The sequence below is a fragment of the Zootoca vivipara genome, chromosome 16 (genome assembly GCF_963506605.1).
Source record: "Zootoca vivipara chromosome 16, rZooViv1.1, whole genome shotgun sequence".
Lineage (NCBI taxonomy): Eukaryota > Metazoa > Chordata > Lepidosauria > Squamata > Lacertidae > Zootoca > Zootoca vivipara.
In genome coordinates this window covers 31190938-31211350 of record NC_083291.1, presented here as the reverse complement: position 1 = coordinate 31211350, position 20413 = coordinate 31190938, and the positions used below count along the sequence as shown (strand labels likewise).

The window sequence follows — 20413 nt, the reverse complement described above, 5'->3', positions numbered from 1 at the left end:
CCTCTTCTAAACTGTGCACCTTTCTAAGGCTGGTCTATTTTTGTAAAAGAGGTGATGGGGATTTTCCCCACCTCAATTTCTATTCCTATTTTTAGTGCACTATGCACACACAATTATTCCTTATTTCAGTGAGGGTCCCTGTGGTTAGAAGAGTGTGGGGTTGCAAACTAATAAAGTCATGCTTTTACTGCAAAACTATATGCACTGAGGCTAGTTTGGATTTCCACCCCAAAATACTCTTGAGATGCAGCAAAGTTCAAGTTACTAGTAAATTGCCCCTTTGGATCTCTCAGCCCAAATTCAGTGCTCAGCTTGAATCTAGAAGCCTTCTGTTCCACAGAAGTGCACACATGTTGCTCTTTTAAATGTGTTGCATTTTAAATCAATCACATTGTTGATACAAAATAATACTGGTTTAGAGAAAGGCAATGGATCTTGTCCTCTTTGTTTTTGATGGGGTGGGGGCACTTTTGCCCTTTCACAGTTGGGCTATATTCCTGCATTTCTCTGTTATGTTCTATGAGCAACTCTCACTTCCACACAGCGAGAAGACACAAAAAAAACAACAAAAAAACGGGGGGGATTCATCTAAGTAGGTAAAGCTGGAGGTCCTGACTGGGGGGCAGGGGGCGAGCATATTTGTGTACGTGATGGTGTAGTTCAGTTCACCAGATGGTGTAGTTCAGTTCACCAGAAGCTGTAATTGCAGGATTTTGTCACCAGGTGAAGGTAAGCAAAACCCCGCCCACCTGAGGGGAGGGGTTTTCTTTACAGCATAATATTTTGCGTTGCAGGTAAGCGGGCGCTGCTGCGGTCATAAGATGGTTGCTGTATTCAGAACCGGGAAGGAATTTCCCCTGCATTGGCAGGTTTCGCCTTCCCCACAACAATTCGTCACAACTTTGGTGGTTTTTTTTAGGCCTTGGCAAGGTTTCCTTTTGTCTATCTTCAAGTTGGGAGGGATGCAATCAGGCTCCCTTCCCATGCGGCGGCATTGCAGGGGCCCATTTAAAAGGGCTAAAATCGGGAGTCCCTGGCCCTGGAGCGGCGGCTTGTAGGTCAAACTCCTGGATGGGGTTAGTGGGAGGGCATGCTGTGTAAGTTTGCGCTTTACAGTCCCGTCTCACTGGCCTCATCAGCCTGCATATCCTCAGCCAGACGGGTTGAGAGCGTTACCTGCCAAGGCCTGGGCCAAGTTTCCCACTCCTGAAATTCAATAAAGCAGTGGCCAGTTTTAATCCATACTCTTGACTCTTGACTCTTTATTGGGGAAGCGGGTGGGCACCACAGACAGGATTTAGCGCTTGTGCACGCAATTTAGTCCATTTGGGAAAATAAGAATTGATAACGAGAGCCATCGATATACAGTAATAGAAAACAAAAGGAAGTCCTAATTACTGGGATTTGGAAACAGTGTTTTTTTCTGTTTCAGGATAATAGTTTTTTTTTTACAAGCTACACTCTTGCATATGTGAAATACTGTACTGTAGGGTGTGCATCTCTCGAATCCTACCCTAACAGACTCAAGCAGCTATAACGTGCTCTCACTGTGTCCCTCTCTTTGCTGTAGTAATATACTATATCCATTCACTGGCGATGATGTGCCCTGCACTGCATTGAAAGCATAGCGGTTTACCAGTGAATTACCATGGAAGGTTGTCTTGCGTTAGGATTCTAAATGGCAGCTGCTAACTGTTGCACTGTATGCAGCTACCATTTGGAATCTTAACGCAAGACAACCTTCAGTACTGCTAGTGCTTCCTAGACACGACACAGTAGGAGGGGGAAGGGGGAATGAAGAGGAGGAACATAATCATTTTTTACCAAGGGCTGAATTCCCTCAAGAGTAGCCTGCTGATCGGTTGGCATGATAGTGGAACCACAGGCTTCTGACTTGACTAATCTGCAATAAAGACCACCCTGCTTCAATTTCAACTAGGGCTCTGTCAGATAAGAATTCCCAGTCCTATGCAATTTTACTAGAATTATAGGGTTGCTCTCAATTATATATGCAGAATAATAATAATAATAATAATATAATAATACCTAAAGGAGCGTCTCCAACCCCATCATTCTGCCTGGACACTGAGGTCCAGTGCCGAGGGCCTTCTGGCAGTTCCCACGTTGCGAGAAGCCAAGTAGCAGGGAACCAGGCAGAGAGGGCCTTCTCAGTAGTGGCGCCCGCCCTGTGGAACGCCCTCCCATCAGATGTCAAAGAGAAAAACAGCTATCAGATTTTTAGAAGACATCTGAAGGCAACCCTGTTTAGAGAGGCTTTTAATCTTTAATCGATTATTTTATTCTTCTGTTGGAAGCAACCCAGAGTGGCTGGGGAAACCCAGCCAGATGGGCGGGGTATAAATAATAAATTATTATTATTATTATTATTATTATTATTATTATTATTACTACTACTACTACATATATATACTGCAACAGAACTATAGTTGTAGAAATCAAGTGAAAGTAATTCCTTTCTGTTTTACACACACACACACACACACACACACACACCCCTGTGGCAGAAATTTATGAATCTGGAGAAACCCAGATTTCATATATAATAAAATGTTGCCTCTTTATTCTGTCAGATTGATTTCTACAAAATTCAGAAGACTGCATATTTCCCGGGGTGTCTCTGTGGTGAAGTTAGAGTGCGAACCTCTCTGGAATTTAATTTTTAGCACACATTTGATTGCAAGCAAGTTCTGTCTTAACTTACACACAATCCTTTAAAAAAACAACAACCCACAGGTGATAAAAGTATGATACCTTGGAAGCTCCCTGATGAAAGCTGGGAGGCTTTACCCCCTTCTGTGTGAGATAAGGATTAATTTTGACCCCTGATAGAGGGCTCTGTATTTTATTTCCCTTCTTCCTCCTATTTTTCTCTTTGTTTTCTTTCTTTTTTCTTTTATTTCCTTTTCCGTTTCTTCTCTATTTTTATTTGTATTAGTTTGGTTTTTATTGTGTGTTGAAAACTTTCAATGAAAATGCATATATAAAAAAGTGAGGTTTCTACACAAAGGTGGCTATATAATTTGCAGGTGTTTGCTCTTAGAGCTACCCTAGAATGGTGTTTCTTGTCACTTTTGCAAAGTACACTGCTCAGATTTTTTGAAATCATACTTGGCATTTATATCGTGTCTGAAGTTCCCTACATACATCATCATGTGGGCTCTTATATAAGAAGCTATATAGGTATTATCCCCATATTTTGGGGGTTGAGGGTGAGACAGAAAAGAGCAAAGTCTAAGCCCCCCCCCTAAGGTTATCTTGATGCCAAAGAAGGAGGGGAGCTTATTGGAGCTGAAACCCTGAAGTGATACATCCAACATTAAGGCAGGGATTTTGCCATTTATCATGTAAAATTTCATCCCTTAATGCAGGAGGGCAGAAAAGTGCCAAAGAATTAGCATAGACTGCCCTCTTGTTGACAACAAGGCAAGCAAGATGGCTGGCCATTCATTCAATCAACATCTTTGGTCCAAGGTTTCCTGAAAGAGCAGACAGAGCCAAAGGGGACAAATGCCCCCTCCTGGGCACTGGGAGAAGAAATGCAAAATTGTCTCCCCCTGCAGTGAAACAATTTGCACTGGGAGGTGAAAATTTCCTTGCAGAGTTTGGCTCTGGTTTGGTTTTGGGGGGTTCACAGTTAATTTTCCTCTTGCATATTGTAAGGTAGGGCAACATTGCCTGCAAAACTGCGACAATTTGTGGAGCAGGTGGGCAAGCGAAAGGAGCATTATTAGACTAAGAAGTTAAACTATTTTATTTTATTTATTGTACAATATATTTATATACCACTTGGCTGTACTAAAACCTCAAATCGGTTTACAAAAAAACCACAAACCCACCATCAAATTATCAGGGGAAACCAGTCGTGTTCTCTGCACAAGTAGCGCTCAGAAAGTGAGATAAAGTCACTACAGTAAACATCGCAATAGATAATAAAAAATAAAGCGTGAGGGTGCATGTTCAGATTTAAGAGGCCTTCCAATTCTCGCATTTACAGCTTGCCCAATTCTGGACATGCAGTTCTGTGACATTGAGCAATGCAGCAGCAGGAGAGGGGGAAGAGGCATTGCGTAGAACAATGGGATAGAATCATATACAGTGGTACCTTGGTTTAAGCACACAATTGGTTCCAGAAGTCTGTACTTAACCTGAAGCGAACTTTCCCATTGAAAGTGGATTAATCCGTGGAGTACTTAAACTGAAAGTACTCAAACCGAAGCGTACTTAAACCGAGGTATGACTGTACAGTATTTGTAGAAGGGGCCACAAGGCTCACGTAGTCCAACCCCCTGCAGTGCAGGAATATTTTGCCCAACGTGGAGCTTGAACCCACAACCCTGAAATTAAGAGTCTCACGCATTGCAGGGGGTTGGACTAGATGAACTTTGTGGTCCCTCCCAACTCTATATAATTCTATGCTCTGTTGACTGAGCTATCCCAGCAGGATGTGGGAGATTGACAAGTATGGGGAAATGTTGTCCTCCTGACCTTCTCTTTTGCAATGGTCATGTTCTCCTGCACTTCTCCAAAGATGGTTGGCTGGATAAAGTAACCTCTGACGGCAGCTGCAGTACCAGCAGAGCAACTGGGCTTCTTCCTTCTGTGCAGGACTAACGTATCCAAGGACCTTCTTCTACTGAGCCTCATCCAACTGAGGCTCCTATAGCGCTGCTTAGAAGGGAATGGACTCCTGAAACTATTTCTGTTCCTTCTCGCGCAAGAACGTTTGGCACGATTGTCCAGCCATGTTACTGAGGATACCTTTCAGCTTGTGAGGCCTGTGGAGGTGGATGAGGGTCCATCCCTGCTACCTGAAGTGAAATCTGATTGGTATTGTTGGCATCCATCTGTTTGAAGAGGCAATGGAGTGTGCCTCCATGGGTGAAGCCAATCCGCTGTGTTTAAACCACCAAACTGACCTCCCTAGGGTACAAGTCTGGGAAGATTGTGTGGAGGTCCTGGGCTGCCCAGACAACAAGATCCCCCTCTTGGCCTCGCTGTGATATTTTTCCTCTTTTCTTGGCTATGATGTTAGTTGCCATCCTAGTGGCTCTGGTCCTTTCTAGATAGTAGAATGAGGGTTAATGCGACATGTAGACAGTATGCAGTTCTGCTTTTCCTTTCCAACTATCTGTCCCACAAGACGCTCCTGATTAGGGAAAACATCCAGGCTTTTCTGAAACCTGCTTTGCTTCCAAAAAGTTTTCCCCATTGCTGTCCTGACACCCATATTAAGGTGCTTAATGGTAAAGGGCCCCTGACCATCAGGTCCAGTTGTGTCCGACTCTGGGGTTGCGGCGCTCATCTTGCTCTATAGGCCGAGGGAGCCGGCGTTTGTCCGCAGACAGTTTCCAGGTCATGTGGCCAGCATGACAAGGCTGTTTCTGGCGAACCAGAGCAGCACACGGAAACACCGTTTACCTTCCCGCTGGAGCGGTCCCTATTTATCTATTTGCACTTGGACGTGCTTTCAAACTGCTAGGTGGGCAGGACCTGGGACCAAGCAACGGGAGCTCACCCCATTGCAGGGATTCAAACCGCCAACCTTCTGATCAGCAAGCCCTAGACTCTGTGGTCATGTGGCCAGTGCTTAATACTAACACTTAATTGTACAGGGTATTGGTTTATTTGGCTTTGACACTACTCCCAAAACATTGATTGCCCTGGGTTTTAGTGCAGTAATGCTTCTGGTTGGGCACCATGAGGAAAGGATGCTAGACTAGACGAGCCTTTGGCCTGATACACTCCCAGCCTATAGACGTTACCCCAGAGAAGGCAACAAGCAGGACACTATTTTTAATTCTTATATTAAAAAAAAATCCCTTCCTGGCCCCCTAGAAGGTCTTAAGCTGAAGCTTGGGGTTGTTCTCACATCACGTTGCCTTCTCTCCACCACCCAAGTTGCCGACTCCTAAAGAAAACTTCCTTACTTTTCCCAATTGCTGTTGCCTATCCCACCTGCCTCATGTTAGGTTAGTTGTCATTATGTGTGTCCCCATGTATGTTCTTTAATGGCTCTGGTTGCATCTAGGTACAATTTCAGCTTTGACACCACTCCCAAAGCATACTACACCCAAAGCAAGGTGTATTTTTTTATTGTTGTCATTGAAAGATTTTCATGGATAACAAAGGTTTTTTCAAAACAAAATAAAAAAAATCCTTCCAGTAGCACCTTGTTTATTCGTTTAGTCGTGTCCGACTCTTCGTGACCCCATGGACCATAGCACGCCAGGCCAACTAAGTTTGTCATAGGTATGAGCTTTCGTGTGCATGCACACTTCTTCAGATACACTGAAACACACAAAGTGTGAATGCACACGAAAGCTCATACCTATGACAAACTTAGTTGGTCTCTAAGCTGCTACTGGAAGGGGTGTTTTTTTTTTTACTGCGTCAGACCAACACTGGCAGGTAAAGGTAAAGGGCCCCCTGACCATCAGGTCCAGTCATGTCAGACTCTGGGGTTGTGGCGCTCATCTCGCTCTATAGGCCGAGGGAGCCGGCGTTTGTTTGTGGCCAGCATTACAAAGCTGCTTCGCCGTTTACCTTCCCACTGGAGCGGTACCTATTTATCTACTTGCACTTTGACATACTTTCGAACTGCTAGGTTGGCAGGAGCTGGGACCAAGCAACGGGAGCTCACCCCATTGCAGGGATTCGAACCACCGACCTTCTGATCATCAAGCCCTAGATTCTGTGGTTTAACCCACAGCGCCACCTGGGTCCTACCTACCTACCTACCTGTAATCTTGTTTTCAGTTTACGAGAGTCCTATATGTATACACCGGTAGGAGTCCTATATATACCGGTAGGTCAGTAAAATTTGTTGTGACACATTGCTATCAAAGGCAGTGTGAGGTTGGGGGAGTGGAGAAAGATGTGGGGAGGGGTGAGAGAAAGAGGGGGGTGATTATTTTTCCTCCTTGCGCATAGTACATGTGCAGCATTCGGTTGCTAGCTTGTTTTGTTTGAGAGGCAGGGGGTTATGCAGTTGTCTTGTTGGGCTGTGTGTGCAATGAATGAGAGCCACACAGGGTGAAGGCATCCTTTGTCCTTCCCTGCACTCATTTCAATTTGTTGCTTAGCTTTTCTAGTGGGGTTGTATAATTCACCTTTCAGACTATTGCAAATAATTAAGCATAGCAGATATGCTTGCCCTTCCATTTATAAATATTTGGGAGGATGTAGCAGGGTAAAGGTAAAGGTAAAGGTAACCCTGACCATTAGGTCCAGTCATGGACGACTCTGGGGTTGCGGCGCTCATCTCGCTTTACTGGCCGAGGGAGCCAGCGTACAGCTTCCGGGTCATGTGGCCAGCATGACTTAGCCGCTTCTAGCGAACCAGAGCAGCGCATGGAAATGCAGTTAACCTTCCCACTGGAGCGATACCTATTTATCTACTTGCACTGCGTGCTTTCGAACTGCTAGGCTGGCAGGAGCTGGGACCAAGGAACAGGAGCTCACCCCGTTGTGGGGATTCGAACCGCGAAGGTCGGCAAGCCCTAGGCTCTGTGGTTTACAATAGACAATATGCTTCAGTGCTGGGAAGGATGCAATAGGCTTGTTTATGAGTGAGGGAAGGCTGCATTATTATTATTATTAGCATGAATATAACCAGTTTTAGGCCTCGTTTAACCTTAATCCAAGCTGCTCTGAGGGAAAAAAAAAGCTAAACAGAAACACAGTTATCAGGATGTACTTTTTACTAACCAATCATAACACCAATGCCTTGTGCAAATTAAAAATGAGACAGCAATATAGTAAACACTCTACGTTAACTAGAAAGCAGGTGTGTTCTGTATGCAAACACATGAACCACGAGAATATGAAACACTAAAAACATTTGGAAAGCCCATTAACTCTCCCCTCATTCCAAAAGAAAATCTAATCTAGGCAGTTAGGCTGCTGCTAAGCAGGTAGGTCCACAGTACGGCTGGATAGGAGGCAGAAGTTTCCTCCCCCTTCCAGTAATCACTACATAGTAAGACTTAAAAAGCAAGGCTGGTCAGAGGAAAAATAAACAGTGTCCTGCAGTGTCATATTAAAAAAAGCACACAAGCCGCCATCTTTTCTGGCAGCTACAGTAGATCCCCTATGACGATAGGTCTTGTCGTATTGGTTAAGGAAATTTTATTTTATAATAAAAATGGGGGGCATGTAATACTAAGTTCCAAGTTGGCCATCAGCAACCAAGCCCTAGCTAAGAGAGCCTTTGGCTAGAGCAGGGGTCCCCAAACTTATCTCGCCGAGGGCCGGTGCCCCCAGCGCTGATTGTGCTGCGGGCTGGAGCGTGCGGGAGTGTGCACCCATACGCGTGCGCACATGTGAATTCCAGCGCACTTTTGGGGGGACTTCCAAATTTTGAGCTCGAGGAAGTGATTCACACAGCAGGCAACCAAGGGGAAATTGGAGCACGGTTAATTCTAACATTTGCAGATTCCTCTTCGTGAAAATGGTTTTCCATACACATTGAGTGCCTTTTCCTGGAGCCAGCCAGGATGAACTGATGAAAGCAAAGTTCAGAGCCGCACACGCGTACACACACACACACACACACAGCCCCCCGAGTCAGAAGACAGTAATAAAACTGCCCATTTTCTGTTGTTTTTTTCAAGTGCCAAGATCCCTCACAGATGCCAATGAAGGAGGTGGGAAGATAGGAGTGGGACTCCTATTTACAGCAGGAGAACCTGAAGAGAGAGAAAGCAGTAAAAGAATGAGAGCCCTGGGTGGCGGGGAATTAGAGCTGCTCTGGTGTCCTTGAGTTTGCAAGAGTGTCTGTCTGATAATGTTGCAGGACAGAGGTTCCTGTTGCAGTGGCAGATACACTGGGAAAAGGATAGCCATCCTCCACTTTCACAGCAGCATACTCCAGGCTTGCAGAGAAACCGTGATAGAAGTTCATCTTTTGCTGGCTGATGTACCCAATTGCCTGTGGGCTATAACAGGGCCCAGCAGCCTTCCCAAAGAAGCCTCCGTCCTCTCCTCCCCCCATAACTGGACACAGACCCTGGGGGCTGCCGTAGATCTGGCTGTGATCACTGCTATAGTTCTGGTTGGTGACACCGACGGGATTGCTGACGTAGTTCTCATGGGCATTGGCCAATGAATGGATATTCCTAGCATCGTTTATGGCGTATCCTTGGTGATAGGTGGGGTTTATGTCCAGGTAACCGTTCTGTAAAGAGAAAAGTAGTGATGTTTCAACACACACCCAAATAGCAACGCTTAGCATTGAGACATCACCTGTGTTGGTGCTGACCTTTAAAGCCCTAAATGGCCTCGGCCCAGTATACCTGAAGGAGCGTTTCTACCCCCATCGTTCAGCCCGGACACTGAGATCCATCTCCGAGGTCCCTCTGGCGGTTCCCTGTCCGCGAGAAGTGAGGTTGCAGGGAACCAAGCAGAGGGCCTTCTCGGTAGTGGCGCCTGCCCTGTGGAACGCCCTCCCACCAGATATCAAGGAAATAAACAACTATCTGACTTTTAGAAGACATCTGAAAGCAGCCCTGTTTAGGGAAGTTTTTGATGTTTTATAGTATCTTTAATATTCTGTTGGGAGCCGCCCAGAGTGTCTGGGGAAACCCAGCCAGATGGGCGGGGTATAATAAATTATTATTATTATTAAATTATTATCCATTATCTCAGCTGTCCTTCAGGCAACTTTAGAAGTTAGGAAAGGATAATTCCCATCTGGAGATTGAGGGTGGAGGCCAGTATGTGTGTGCCCGGTGCCATGTGCGTTCATGGCAGAGGATGTTTCAATGTAAGACAGACCCTTTTGCCCTAACTGAACGCCTACCTTTTTATATTAAATTATACTAAATTTTCTATTAAAATATTGTGCTGAACTATAAACGCTCCATAAGACCATCCATCCCAGCTCTGAAGGAATGTTTGTTTTCAAACTTACAGGTGAAACTCTGAAAATTAGAATATCATCAAAAAGTGCATCTATTTCAGTAATGCAACTTAAAAGGTGAAACCAAGATATGAGATAGATGCATGACATGCAAAGCAAGATATGTCAAGCCTTTATTTGTTGTAATTGCAATTATTTGTCGTTAGGCAGGTCAATTAAAAATGGAATGTAATTAATGAAATGTAATAGCGATGTTTATTTTTGTATTTTGTATTTGTTTTATTACTGTGGAATTTCCAAAAGAAAGCATTTGTAAAAATAAAAATAAAAAACAATAAGTTGCATTACTGAAATAAATGCACTTTTGACAATATTCTAATTTTCCGAGTTTCACCTGTATATACATGCCACATTAAAATAACGATTAAAAAATTGTGTGTAGGATGTCTTTACTGTGTGTCTGGTCTGTCTGAGACCACTGCGGGTGTAGTCCCAACAGACAGCCTAAGGTTTAAAATCTACCAGTTTGTTTAGTTATTTTCATGCCCCCAGAAGTGACACAGAAATAGGAGGAACAGATGGGTGAAAGTGGCTGGCTCTCCTGGACTTTTAGGAACAGGCCTTGTCATAGAATCAGAGAATCTTAGAGTTGGAAGGGACCCCCAAGAGTCATCTAATCCAACCCCCAGCAATGCAGGAATCTCAACTAAAGCATCCATGACAGCACTCATGGTGCTGAGGGGCACTATTTTGATCACATGTCCATGTCAGGATATCTGTCACCGCCCCTCCGCTCCTATGTAACAGACCTTCTCCCTCAACCAATATTTCAAAGCTCCAAGCTCCGTTGTCATACTGAGGCCTGCTTTGTATTTTCCCCCCCAGATACACATATGGGACGACAGTATACAGTCATACCTCAGTTTAAGTATGCCTCGGTTTGAGTATTTTCAGTTTAAGTACTCCGCGGACTCGTCTGGGACGGATTAATCCACTTTCCATTACTTTCAATGGGAAAGTCTGCTTCAGGTTAAGTACGCTTCAAGTACAGTACAGACTTCCGGAACCAATTGTGTACTTAAACAGAGGTAAAAAGGTAAAGGGACCCCTGACCATTAGGTCCAGTCGTGACCGACTCTGGGGTTGCGCGCTCATCTCGCATTATTGGCCAAGGGAGCCGGCGTATAGCTTCCAGGTCATGTGGCCAGCATGACAAAGCCGCTTCTGGCAAACCAGAGCAGCACATGGAAACGCCGTTTACCTTCCCGCTGTAGCAGTTCCTATTTATCTACTTGCATTTTAACGTGCTTTCGAACTGCTAGGTTGGCAGGAGCTGGGACCAAGCAACGGGAGCTCACAGGGATTCGAACCGCCGACCTTCTGATCAGCAAGCCCTAGGCTCAGTGGTTTAACCACAGCGTACTTAAAAAGAGGTACCACTGTACTATAAAGGCAGCACACTGGAGCATCTTAATGAGTCAGAAGCTGGAGAAGTTCTGCTCCATCTGATGGGCTGCCTTATTACCTGCGGTTGGCATATTCCTCTTCTCATCCACACAGCTTCCTTCTGGGTTCGTTTAAACTTCATCCGCTGATTTTGAAACCAGGTTTTTATCTGAAATACATAGTACAAGATAAGCAGCTTCCTTCATCCATAGTCAATCTATGCAAAGGTGTATTTGCATCACTCACAAAACACACACTTGGATCTTTACGTTGTCAGCCACGAAGGCAAAAAAAGCTCACCCAGTGAGCCTGTTTATACAACAGGCTTACAGGTGAAACTCGGAAAATTAGAATATCGTTGAAAAGTGCATTTATTTCAGTAATGCAAATTATTTTTTCTTTTTCTTTTAATTTTTACAAATGCTTTCTTTTGGAAATTCCACAGTAATAAAACAAATAGTTACAATAATACAAAAATAAACATTGCTATTACATTTCATTAATTACATTCCATTTATAATTGACCTGCCTAATGACAAATAATTGCAATTACAACAAATAAAGGCTTGACATATCTCGCTTTGCATGTCATGCATCTATCTCATATATTGATGTCACCTTTTAAGTTGCATTACTGAAATAAATGCACTTTTCGACTATATTCAAATTTTCCGAGTTTCACCTGTAGAATGAACTTGGCATTCCTTCTTCAAGAGATCTCTGGGAGTTCTGTACAGCTGAGTAGAGTTGGCCATTCCCTCCATTTCAATGTGCAGGTGGAGATTTGTGACCAAATTGGCACTACTTGCATGCAATTTCATTTTTAATTTGTATACCGCTTTTCTATATTACTATACACAAGACAGTATACAAGCAGAAGAAACAAAGATTGCACCTTATAACAATTTGATCCAATACAAAAATGTCTTAATAATAACAACATAACTTTAAAATAAACAACTTGCATCAGATTTAAGTAATATTCAATAACCCCTTAGAATACAATAGTACCCAATAAAATTAAATATCAGAAAACAGAAACAGCAAGTCACAGTGCATAAAATAGGAAGGACCTCAAAAACAGCCTAATGAGAACTGAAAGTGTGCCATGGAATTTTAACTAATCTGTTGTGATGGGGAAGCAAAAGATTAAATGACTAATCAAGATAACCCCGCACTGCAACATTTTGTTGCAGTTCAAACTTGTAGGTGTCTAATGGAAATTTCACCACCAGCACCAAACTAGAACTCCCAGGGAAGCTCAGAGAAGCCATGGCAGTTCACAAGGAAACAAATACAATTCTGCATGGTACCAAGAAAGAATAAAAGCAAGCTATGTAAGAAAGGAAGCTGTAGGAGGACAGAAAGAAGGAAGGCTCAAATAATCGCGGCACACACAGTCAGAAGTGCCTCCTGTGTGGCAGACAAATATTAAAGCTGGCTCTCCAGACAGAAACGGTACTGTTCTGCAGGACAGCTTATGCAAGAGCCGCCAGCAGTTAGAACTACTGGAATTCTGACTCTGGAAAGTCAAGTACTTGTACAACAAGAGCAAATCTTTAAATAAAAAATTCAGGCCAAAGGTCTCCCGGCCTGACCCTGCTTCTGCAAAACACTTACTTGTTTGTAGGTGAGTCCCAAGCCTGAAGCTAGTTCCCGGATCTGTTGTGGGCTGAGATATTTCTGCATCTGGAATTTGTGGTGCAAGATCTGCAGCTGCTTTTGAGAGAAAGCGGTCCGGGTCTTACCCTTCTTGCCCTCTTTACTTTTCTCCTTGCACCCCTTGGGAGTAGAAGTCAGATCTGGGGAGGGGGGTGGCTTGTTTGGGCTGGTTGCAGAATCTGGTGCATAATAAGTGAATATCCCAGAGCTGGAAGATCTTGGGGAGAGATCTAGGAATCAAGCAGAGACAGTATGCAAAGAATAAATAGGGCAGAACCAGGCTTAAAAAGCCAAAGTGCAAAACGTGTTTGATAAAAAAGTTTACATTGATTAAAAAAAAGCACACAAACTTTCTATATATGTATTGCAGAACCCTTGCATCAGGCAAGATCAAACTGTAGCTACTTCTTAGACCTCCTGTGATATTTGTAAGTTTGCACACTCTGAACAGAGAAACATAAAAAGAAACCTTCAATAGGCTGCAAATCCTAACTCCACCAACATGGGACTATACCCAGGTAAATTAAATAGCACTTACATCTGAGTAAACATTGCTAGGATTGCATTGCTCATCTCCAGGAACCAACAGACCACGCCCACCAATTAACAGTTATCCTTAGCATCACTAAGGGACCCAGGTGGCGCTGTGGTTAAACCACTGAGCCTAGGGCTTGCTGATCAGAAGGTCGGCGGTTCGAATCCCTGTGACGGGTGAGCTCCCGTTGCTTGGTCCCAGCTCCTGCCAACCTAGCAGTTCGAAAGCACGTCAAAATGCAAGTAGATAAATAGGAACCGCTACAGCGGGAAGGTAAACGGCGTTTCCATGTGCTGCTCTGGTTTGCCAGAAGCAGCTTTGTCATGCTGGCCACATGACCTGGAAGCTATACGTCGGCTCCCTCGGCCAATAATGTGAGATGAGCGCGCAACCCCAGAGTCGGTCACGACTGGACCTAATGGTCAGGGGTCCCTTTACCTTTACCTTTAGCATCACTAGACTGCAGAACACTAATGAACTAGATGTATGCAATGCTTTCATTCTTGCTTAAGGTTACAGGTAGGTAGCCGTGTTGGTCTGGGTCGAAGTAAAATAAAAAAATTCCTTCAGTAGCACCTTAAAGACCAACTAAGTTTTTATTTTGGTATGAGCTTTCGTGTGCATGCACGTGTGTATCTGAAGAAGTGTGCATGCACACGAAAGCTCATACCAAAATAAAAACTTAGTTGGTCTTTAAGGTGCTACTGAAGGAATTTTTTTATTCTTGCTTAAGACAATCATACCTTAAATGACTCTGCAAAACACTGTTTGGTCTGTAACTGGCTTGCAAAATGCTTCGGCAAAATTCACGCTCATAACAAGGGCAGGATTAACGACGAGTTGACACCCAGATCACGCTCACATTTCGAGTCCGCAAAATGTTGGGAACTGAACAATTTGTGCCCAGTAATAATAAAGGTAGCAATTTTCCGGTCATCTACACAACATAGGTTTAAAGCACAGGACTTCCCACAAAGAATCTCGGGAACTGTCCTTTACCTCTCAGAGAGCTACAATTCCTAGCACCCTTGGCGAACTACAGTTCCCAGGAGTCTTGGGGCGGGGAGGAGGAAAAAGCCATGCGTTTTAAATGTGCCGATTTGAGCTAGCCGATTTCTTTGGCTAGGCAGCGACTCCTACCACTGACCTCATTTTCCGATTGATCGCCCATTTTGCTCCCTAGTTGCGGGGCAGTTTCAAACCCAGACAATTGGTCCTTTAATACCTCTTCTCCACCAGGGGCTGGGCTTTTGCACTGGCCTGGAAATCCAGATCCATAACTTTTTTAGCCCAATTAGGTGCCGCGCACCTAACTTTGCATAGGATCCGACTGCGCACCTGCAACCTGTTCCTTGCGCAGTCAGCAAAATGTGCTCCCAAGGAAATATTTCTGTTTCTTTATCTACTGCGTTTCTATTCTGGTTTTCCTCCAAAGCGTTCTAGGTGGTGCACATGGCTGCCCCACAACCTCCCCATTTTATCCTTCAAAACAACCCTGTGAGGTAGGCAGGTTGGGCTGAGAGTCCGGGGATGAAGCCCAGCGAGTTCCATGGCTAAGTGAGCATCTGAACCCCGGTCTCCTACTGCCGTGCACACCGCCCAAGCCTATCATGGAAAAGGTCACAATCCAAACTCGGTTAAAGGACCCCCACCGAAATTATCATTATTATTATTACTTACTAAATTTGTAAGGCGCTTTATCTGGCCCAAGGCAACCCCAAGTAAGCTACTTCCGAACAAACAACCCCGCTTAGGTGCATTAAAACTAAGCGAGAAGGGAAATGCTCAACTTTTGCATCCAAAACCTTTGCATGTATATTTTCCTGTTTCACAGTTTGCGAATTCCAAGCTTTGCATTCGCTGCAAGAAGCTCCCAATGCTTGCTTAACTGAGAAACGGAATTCTGTAGATGCGGGGTTCCCCAAACTTGAGTCTCCAGCTGTTTCTTGGACTACAAGTCCCATCCTCCCTAGCTAGCAGGACCAATGGTCAGGGATGATGGGAACTGTACTCCAAGAACAGCTAGAGACCCATGTTTGGGGAAACTGGTGCAATGGAGTCAGCTTTTCTGGGTGAAGTGACTTTAAGAGGCTCAAGCAAAGAGGGCTGTAACCTTCTTTGCGCGTTTCCCTAGTTGATCCGCTTACCTGGGTTACTGCTGGGGTCCTTCCCTTCCGGGCAGCTAACAGCCTCGTGGGCAGGGAACCCCCCGGAGGAGCTCCCCGGCTCCATCTCCTCCTTCACCGAGGGCCAGTAGTAACCGTCGTAGCCCATGTCAGCGGCGGCCGCCGCCGCCACCCCTGTAGGGTAGACCCGGTAAGGGGCATTGAGGGCTAGCGGGAAGCTCATGAATGGAGGAGCCGGCGGGACCCTTCGGAAGCGTGGCTGGATCACCGAAGGGAGCGCGATCCCCTGGGGAATCTTTTATGGGCTGCAGGCAGGGCTTCCCCAGTCATTATCATGTTAAAACGGGGTCCAATTCGCTGGGCGGGGCTAGAGGGAGGAGCGGGAGATCGGAGGATGGAGACCCTCGTTCGCAATTTATTTCCTAACTTTTAAATATTGCTTCCAGTAGCATCTTAGAGACCAACTAAGTTTGTTATAGGTATGAGCTTTTGGCTGCGTCGGACCAACACGGCTACCTACCTGTAACTTTTAAATATTGATTGTTATTATTATAATTATTATTAGTTATTAAATTTGTATACTGCCCTAGACCCGCAGGTCTCAGGGCGGTTGCAAACATGAAACTACACCGTAAAAACACGAAATATATAAGAGAAATAAAAGCAAAAACAACCCAATAAACCCCCCCCTCCCCAACACATTTTTAAAAGGGCATTGAATGTCAATTTATTCAGTATTTTATTTATTAAGTTTGTATGTGTTTTAATTTGTTGGAAGCTGCCCAGAATGGCCAGAGCAACCAAGTCAAATGGGCATAATATAAATACATTATTATTATTTAGTCCATCTGTAGATCTCAGGGCAGTTTACAACATAATAATAGAAGATAAAAAATACATAATAAAAACTAGAACTAAAACAAACCAGTAACTTGTTTGTTTTAAACCCTCAAAGCAGTTATTATTCTTATATTAATTCAGATATACTGGGGGCAGATTAATCCAGGGAAGATCAGTCGATCAACAGCTATCAACGTAAACCAAGAGAGCTGAAGGGAGCCTCCATATATAGGGGCAGTATATCTCTAAGGATCAGGTGCTGGGAACAATCACTGGGGAAATGCCATTAGTTTCACACCTTTCCTTTAGTTTTCCAAAGGCATATGGCTGGCAGGCCAATTCTTATTTCTTTGAATGCAAGGCACCAAAGAAAAGCCCTTGTCTTCCAGGGGCTTGCTATCCAAATTTCAGCAGGGTGGGATGACGGCATGAAGAACGAAGAGGCTGGGAAGTGGAGTTACGGACAGGAGAGGAAAGAGAGCAATATTGCCTTTTCTACCTGCGAAAGGGAGGATGCAAACATTACCAAATAGCCATTGTGGGAAGTGGAGTTACGGACAGGAGAGGAAAGAGAGCAATATTGCCTTTTCTACCTGCGAAAGGGAGGATGCAAACATTACCAAATAGCCATTGTGGTTGTTGCTAAGATTGGGTTGGCACAGAAACCGGGATGGTGGGAAAGTGCTAAAAGGATGTGATGACAGGCTTGGTATCTAGGCACCTTTATCTTCCGTGTGCTTACTCAGAAGTAAGCCCGCTGAATTCAGAGGAGGCCAAGCAGAGGATCCGCAGCCTGAATGTGAGACCTGATGATGATACCTAGAGGTGGTGCTTAGGCTGCAGAAGAGCTGATTGAATCCCCAGCTCACCTGTGACCCTTGAGGAAGGACTTGTTGAGGAAGACCTTGCATTCCCACCCACAGCTCCTTGTCTCTAAAATGGGGATTGCCACTCAGAGGTGTCAATAAGCACCAAAAGGTGCAAAAAGCTATAAAGTTATTATATCTGGATGGGTATTTTAATGCAGCAGCTCCTAGTGTTGGGTGGGGACTGGGAAAAGTTCCATGGGGAGAGAGGATTTTTAACACACACATTTTATTGGAATTTCTCTCCCCCCTCTCTCTCCAAACAAGGAACTTCTAAATGTAGCATGAAGATTTGAGACCTCTCCCCCTCACTTCCACCTGCTTCCAATTAAAAGACTCAAGGCACAGGGGAGGAGCTCCAGGAAGAGGCAAAAATCTGCCTTCCACCACCTTCAGTTGATCCTTGGGCTCTGGTGAGTTTCCTTGAGGGCAACACAAATGCAAGGTTGCCCATGTGTGTTAGAACTATAGAATTGTAGAGTTGGGACCCCAAGGGTCATCTAGTCTAACCCCTTGCAATGTCTATGTGGAGTGGAATCATAGAATCATAGAGTTGGAAGAGACCACAAGGGCCATCCAGTCCAACCCCCTGCCAAGCAGGAAACACCAGCAAAGCATTCTTGACATATGGCTGTCAAGCCTCTGCTTAAAGACCTCCAAAGAAGGAGACTCCACCACACTTCTTGGCAGCAAATCCCACTGTCGAACAGCTCTTACTGTCAGGAAGTTCTTCCTAATGTTTAGGTAGAAGCTTCTTTCTTGTAGTTTGAATCCATTGCTCCGTGTCTGTTTCTCTGGAGCAGCAGAAAACAACCTTTCTCCCTCCTCTATATGACATCCTTTTATATATTTGAACATGGCTATCATATCACCCCTTAACCTTCTCTTCTCCAGGCTAAACATACCCAGCTCCCTAAGCCGTTCCTCATAAGGCATTGTTTCCAGGCCTTTGACCATTTTGGTTGCCCTCTTCTGGACACGTTCCAGCTTGTCGGTATCCTTCTTGAACTGTGGTGCCCAGAACTGGACACAGTACTCCAGGTGAGGTCTGACCAGAGCAGAGTACAGTGGTACTATTATTTCCCTTGATCTAGACGCTATACTCCTATTGATGCAGCCCAGAATTGCATTGGCTTTTTTAGCTGCTGCATCACACTGTTGACCCATGTCAAGTTTGGTCTACCAGGACTCCTAGATCCTTTTCACATGTATTGTAGGGGGCTGAACTGGGTTATCCTAAGGGGCAGAAGAAGGGTGGATGGAAGAGCAAGTTTGTGAAAGGCTCATCCCAGAGGCGGACTTTGGTCTTTCAAATTTCAGCGGCGCCCTCTGCGAGGCCATATTTTACCTCCCCACTGGACCTCTTGCCTTGTGGTCTGCACATGCACTATGTCACCATTGCAGAGCCCTGCTGTGCCCTCTTGGTTCGGCACCCAGTGCCAGGCTGCTCTGAATCTGGCTCGGCTCAGTCACTTCCCGTTATGGCCAATGGGCAAAATAGTAAAAGGTGGGGTTAAATGGCAGTGAAAGTGGAAAGGATGTGAAGTAATTAAATTAAAGCTCATCAGTAAGTGGTGGTGATACTATCATGACTAACAGTGCAATTCTTTGTATGTCTACTCAGAAGTAAGGCGTGGTATTCAACTAAATTCTAGCCCTTTAGTAGACCCATTGACATTAAATTAGCCATGTTTATTCGTTTCAATGGGTCTACTCTGAGTATAACTTAAGCTGTTCCATGTGTTTGCTTGGAACAGTAATACAGAAAAAGCCGATACCATTAGATTTGGCTAATGTTGCCTCTATTCAACTTGCCTAATTTGAGTTCTGATTGGTGTCCATTAATTACCTGAAAGAGCATCTCCACCTCCACCATCTAGTCAGGACACTAATGACCTTCTCTGAGGGTTTTCTGGTGGTTCCCTCACTGTGAGAAGTGAAGTTACAGGGAACCAGGCAGAGGGCCTTCCCCTTCTTGTGGAACGCCCTGCCATCAGATGTCAAGGAGATAAAGAACTATACAACTTTTAGAAGACATCTGAAAGCAGGGAAGTTTTTAATGTTTGACTTTTTTATGTTCTTATATGTGCTGGGAGCCACTGAGAGTTGCTGGGGAAACCCAGCCCTATAGGCAGGGTATAACAACACTACCACAAATTCATTTAATGGAACAACAACAACAACAACAACAACAACAACAACAACAACAACAACAACAACAACAACAACATATTTATACCCCACCCACCTGGCTGGGTTTCCCTAGACACTCTGGGCAGCTCCCAACAGAATATTAAAAACACGACAAAACATCAAGCATTAAAAACTTCCCTAAACAGGGCTGCCTTCAGATGTCTTCTAAAAGTCAGATAGCTGTTTATTTCCTTGACATCTGAAGTGAAGGCGTTCCACAGGGCAGGCGCCACTACCGAGAAGGCCCTCTGCCTGGTTCCCTGTAACCTCACTTCTCGCAATGAGGGAACTGCCAGAAGGTTCTTGGAGCCGGACCTCAGTGTCTGGGCTGAACAATGGGGGTAGAGATGCTCCTTCAGTGCATTGCTAAAAGTGGAAACATTTAAGTGGAAAAATACATAGATGGATTTCCCCCCTTGCCCATCTCACATTGCTGTCTATAACACTTGGAAGTCCCACAAATCTGTGGTGGAGAGAGTCATGACAGTGGCATGGATAGTTCTCACCTGGTCTGATGGACAGCCTTCAAAATAGCTTTATTCATCATTTGTGCAGCTTATGGGAGGAACCAAGCAAGTTCCTTCATCTGCATTTTTAAGGCAGCAGATCAAAATAAAAAAGTTGTTGCTTTTCTTAATCCCCCTTAATTTTAAGGAAGCCAGGTAATCCTTTCCCTGGATGAATACAATGACCAGGCCAAACCAGTCCTGGTGGGTTCTCCCATTGCTCTTCCCTGCAGCAGCCTTCCTGGAAAAGGAACATAGCTGCCAAGTTTTCCCTTTTCTCGCGAGGAAGCCTATTCAGCATAAGGGAAAATCCCTTAAAAAAGGGATAACTTGGCAGCTATGAAAGGAATATTTATGCA

At 44.6% G+C, this 20413-nt stretch overlaps 1 protein-coding gene across 1 annotated transcript; it reads right to left on the bottom strand.

Annotated features, from left to right (window-relative positions):
- Positions 1-8758: 8758 nt before the first annotated feature.
- LOC118075321 (homeobox protein NANOG-like) lies at positions 8759-15872 on the bottom strand. Its single transcript, XM_035097234.2, has 4 exons — positions 15671-15872; positions 12947-13218; positions 11406-11495; positions 8759-9196 (listed from the first exon to the last, which is right to left on the bottom strand). The coding sequence occupies exons 1-4, from the start codon at positions 15870-15872 to the stop codon at positions 8759-8761; spliced, it is 1002 nt and encodes a 333-aa protein (XP_034953125.1).
- Between the last annotated feature and the right edge of the window lie 4541 nt (positions 15873-20413).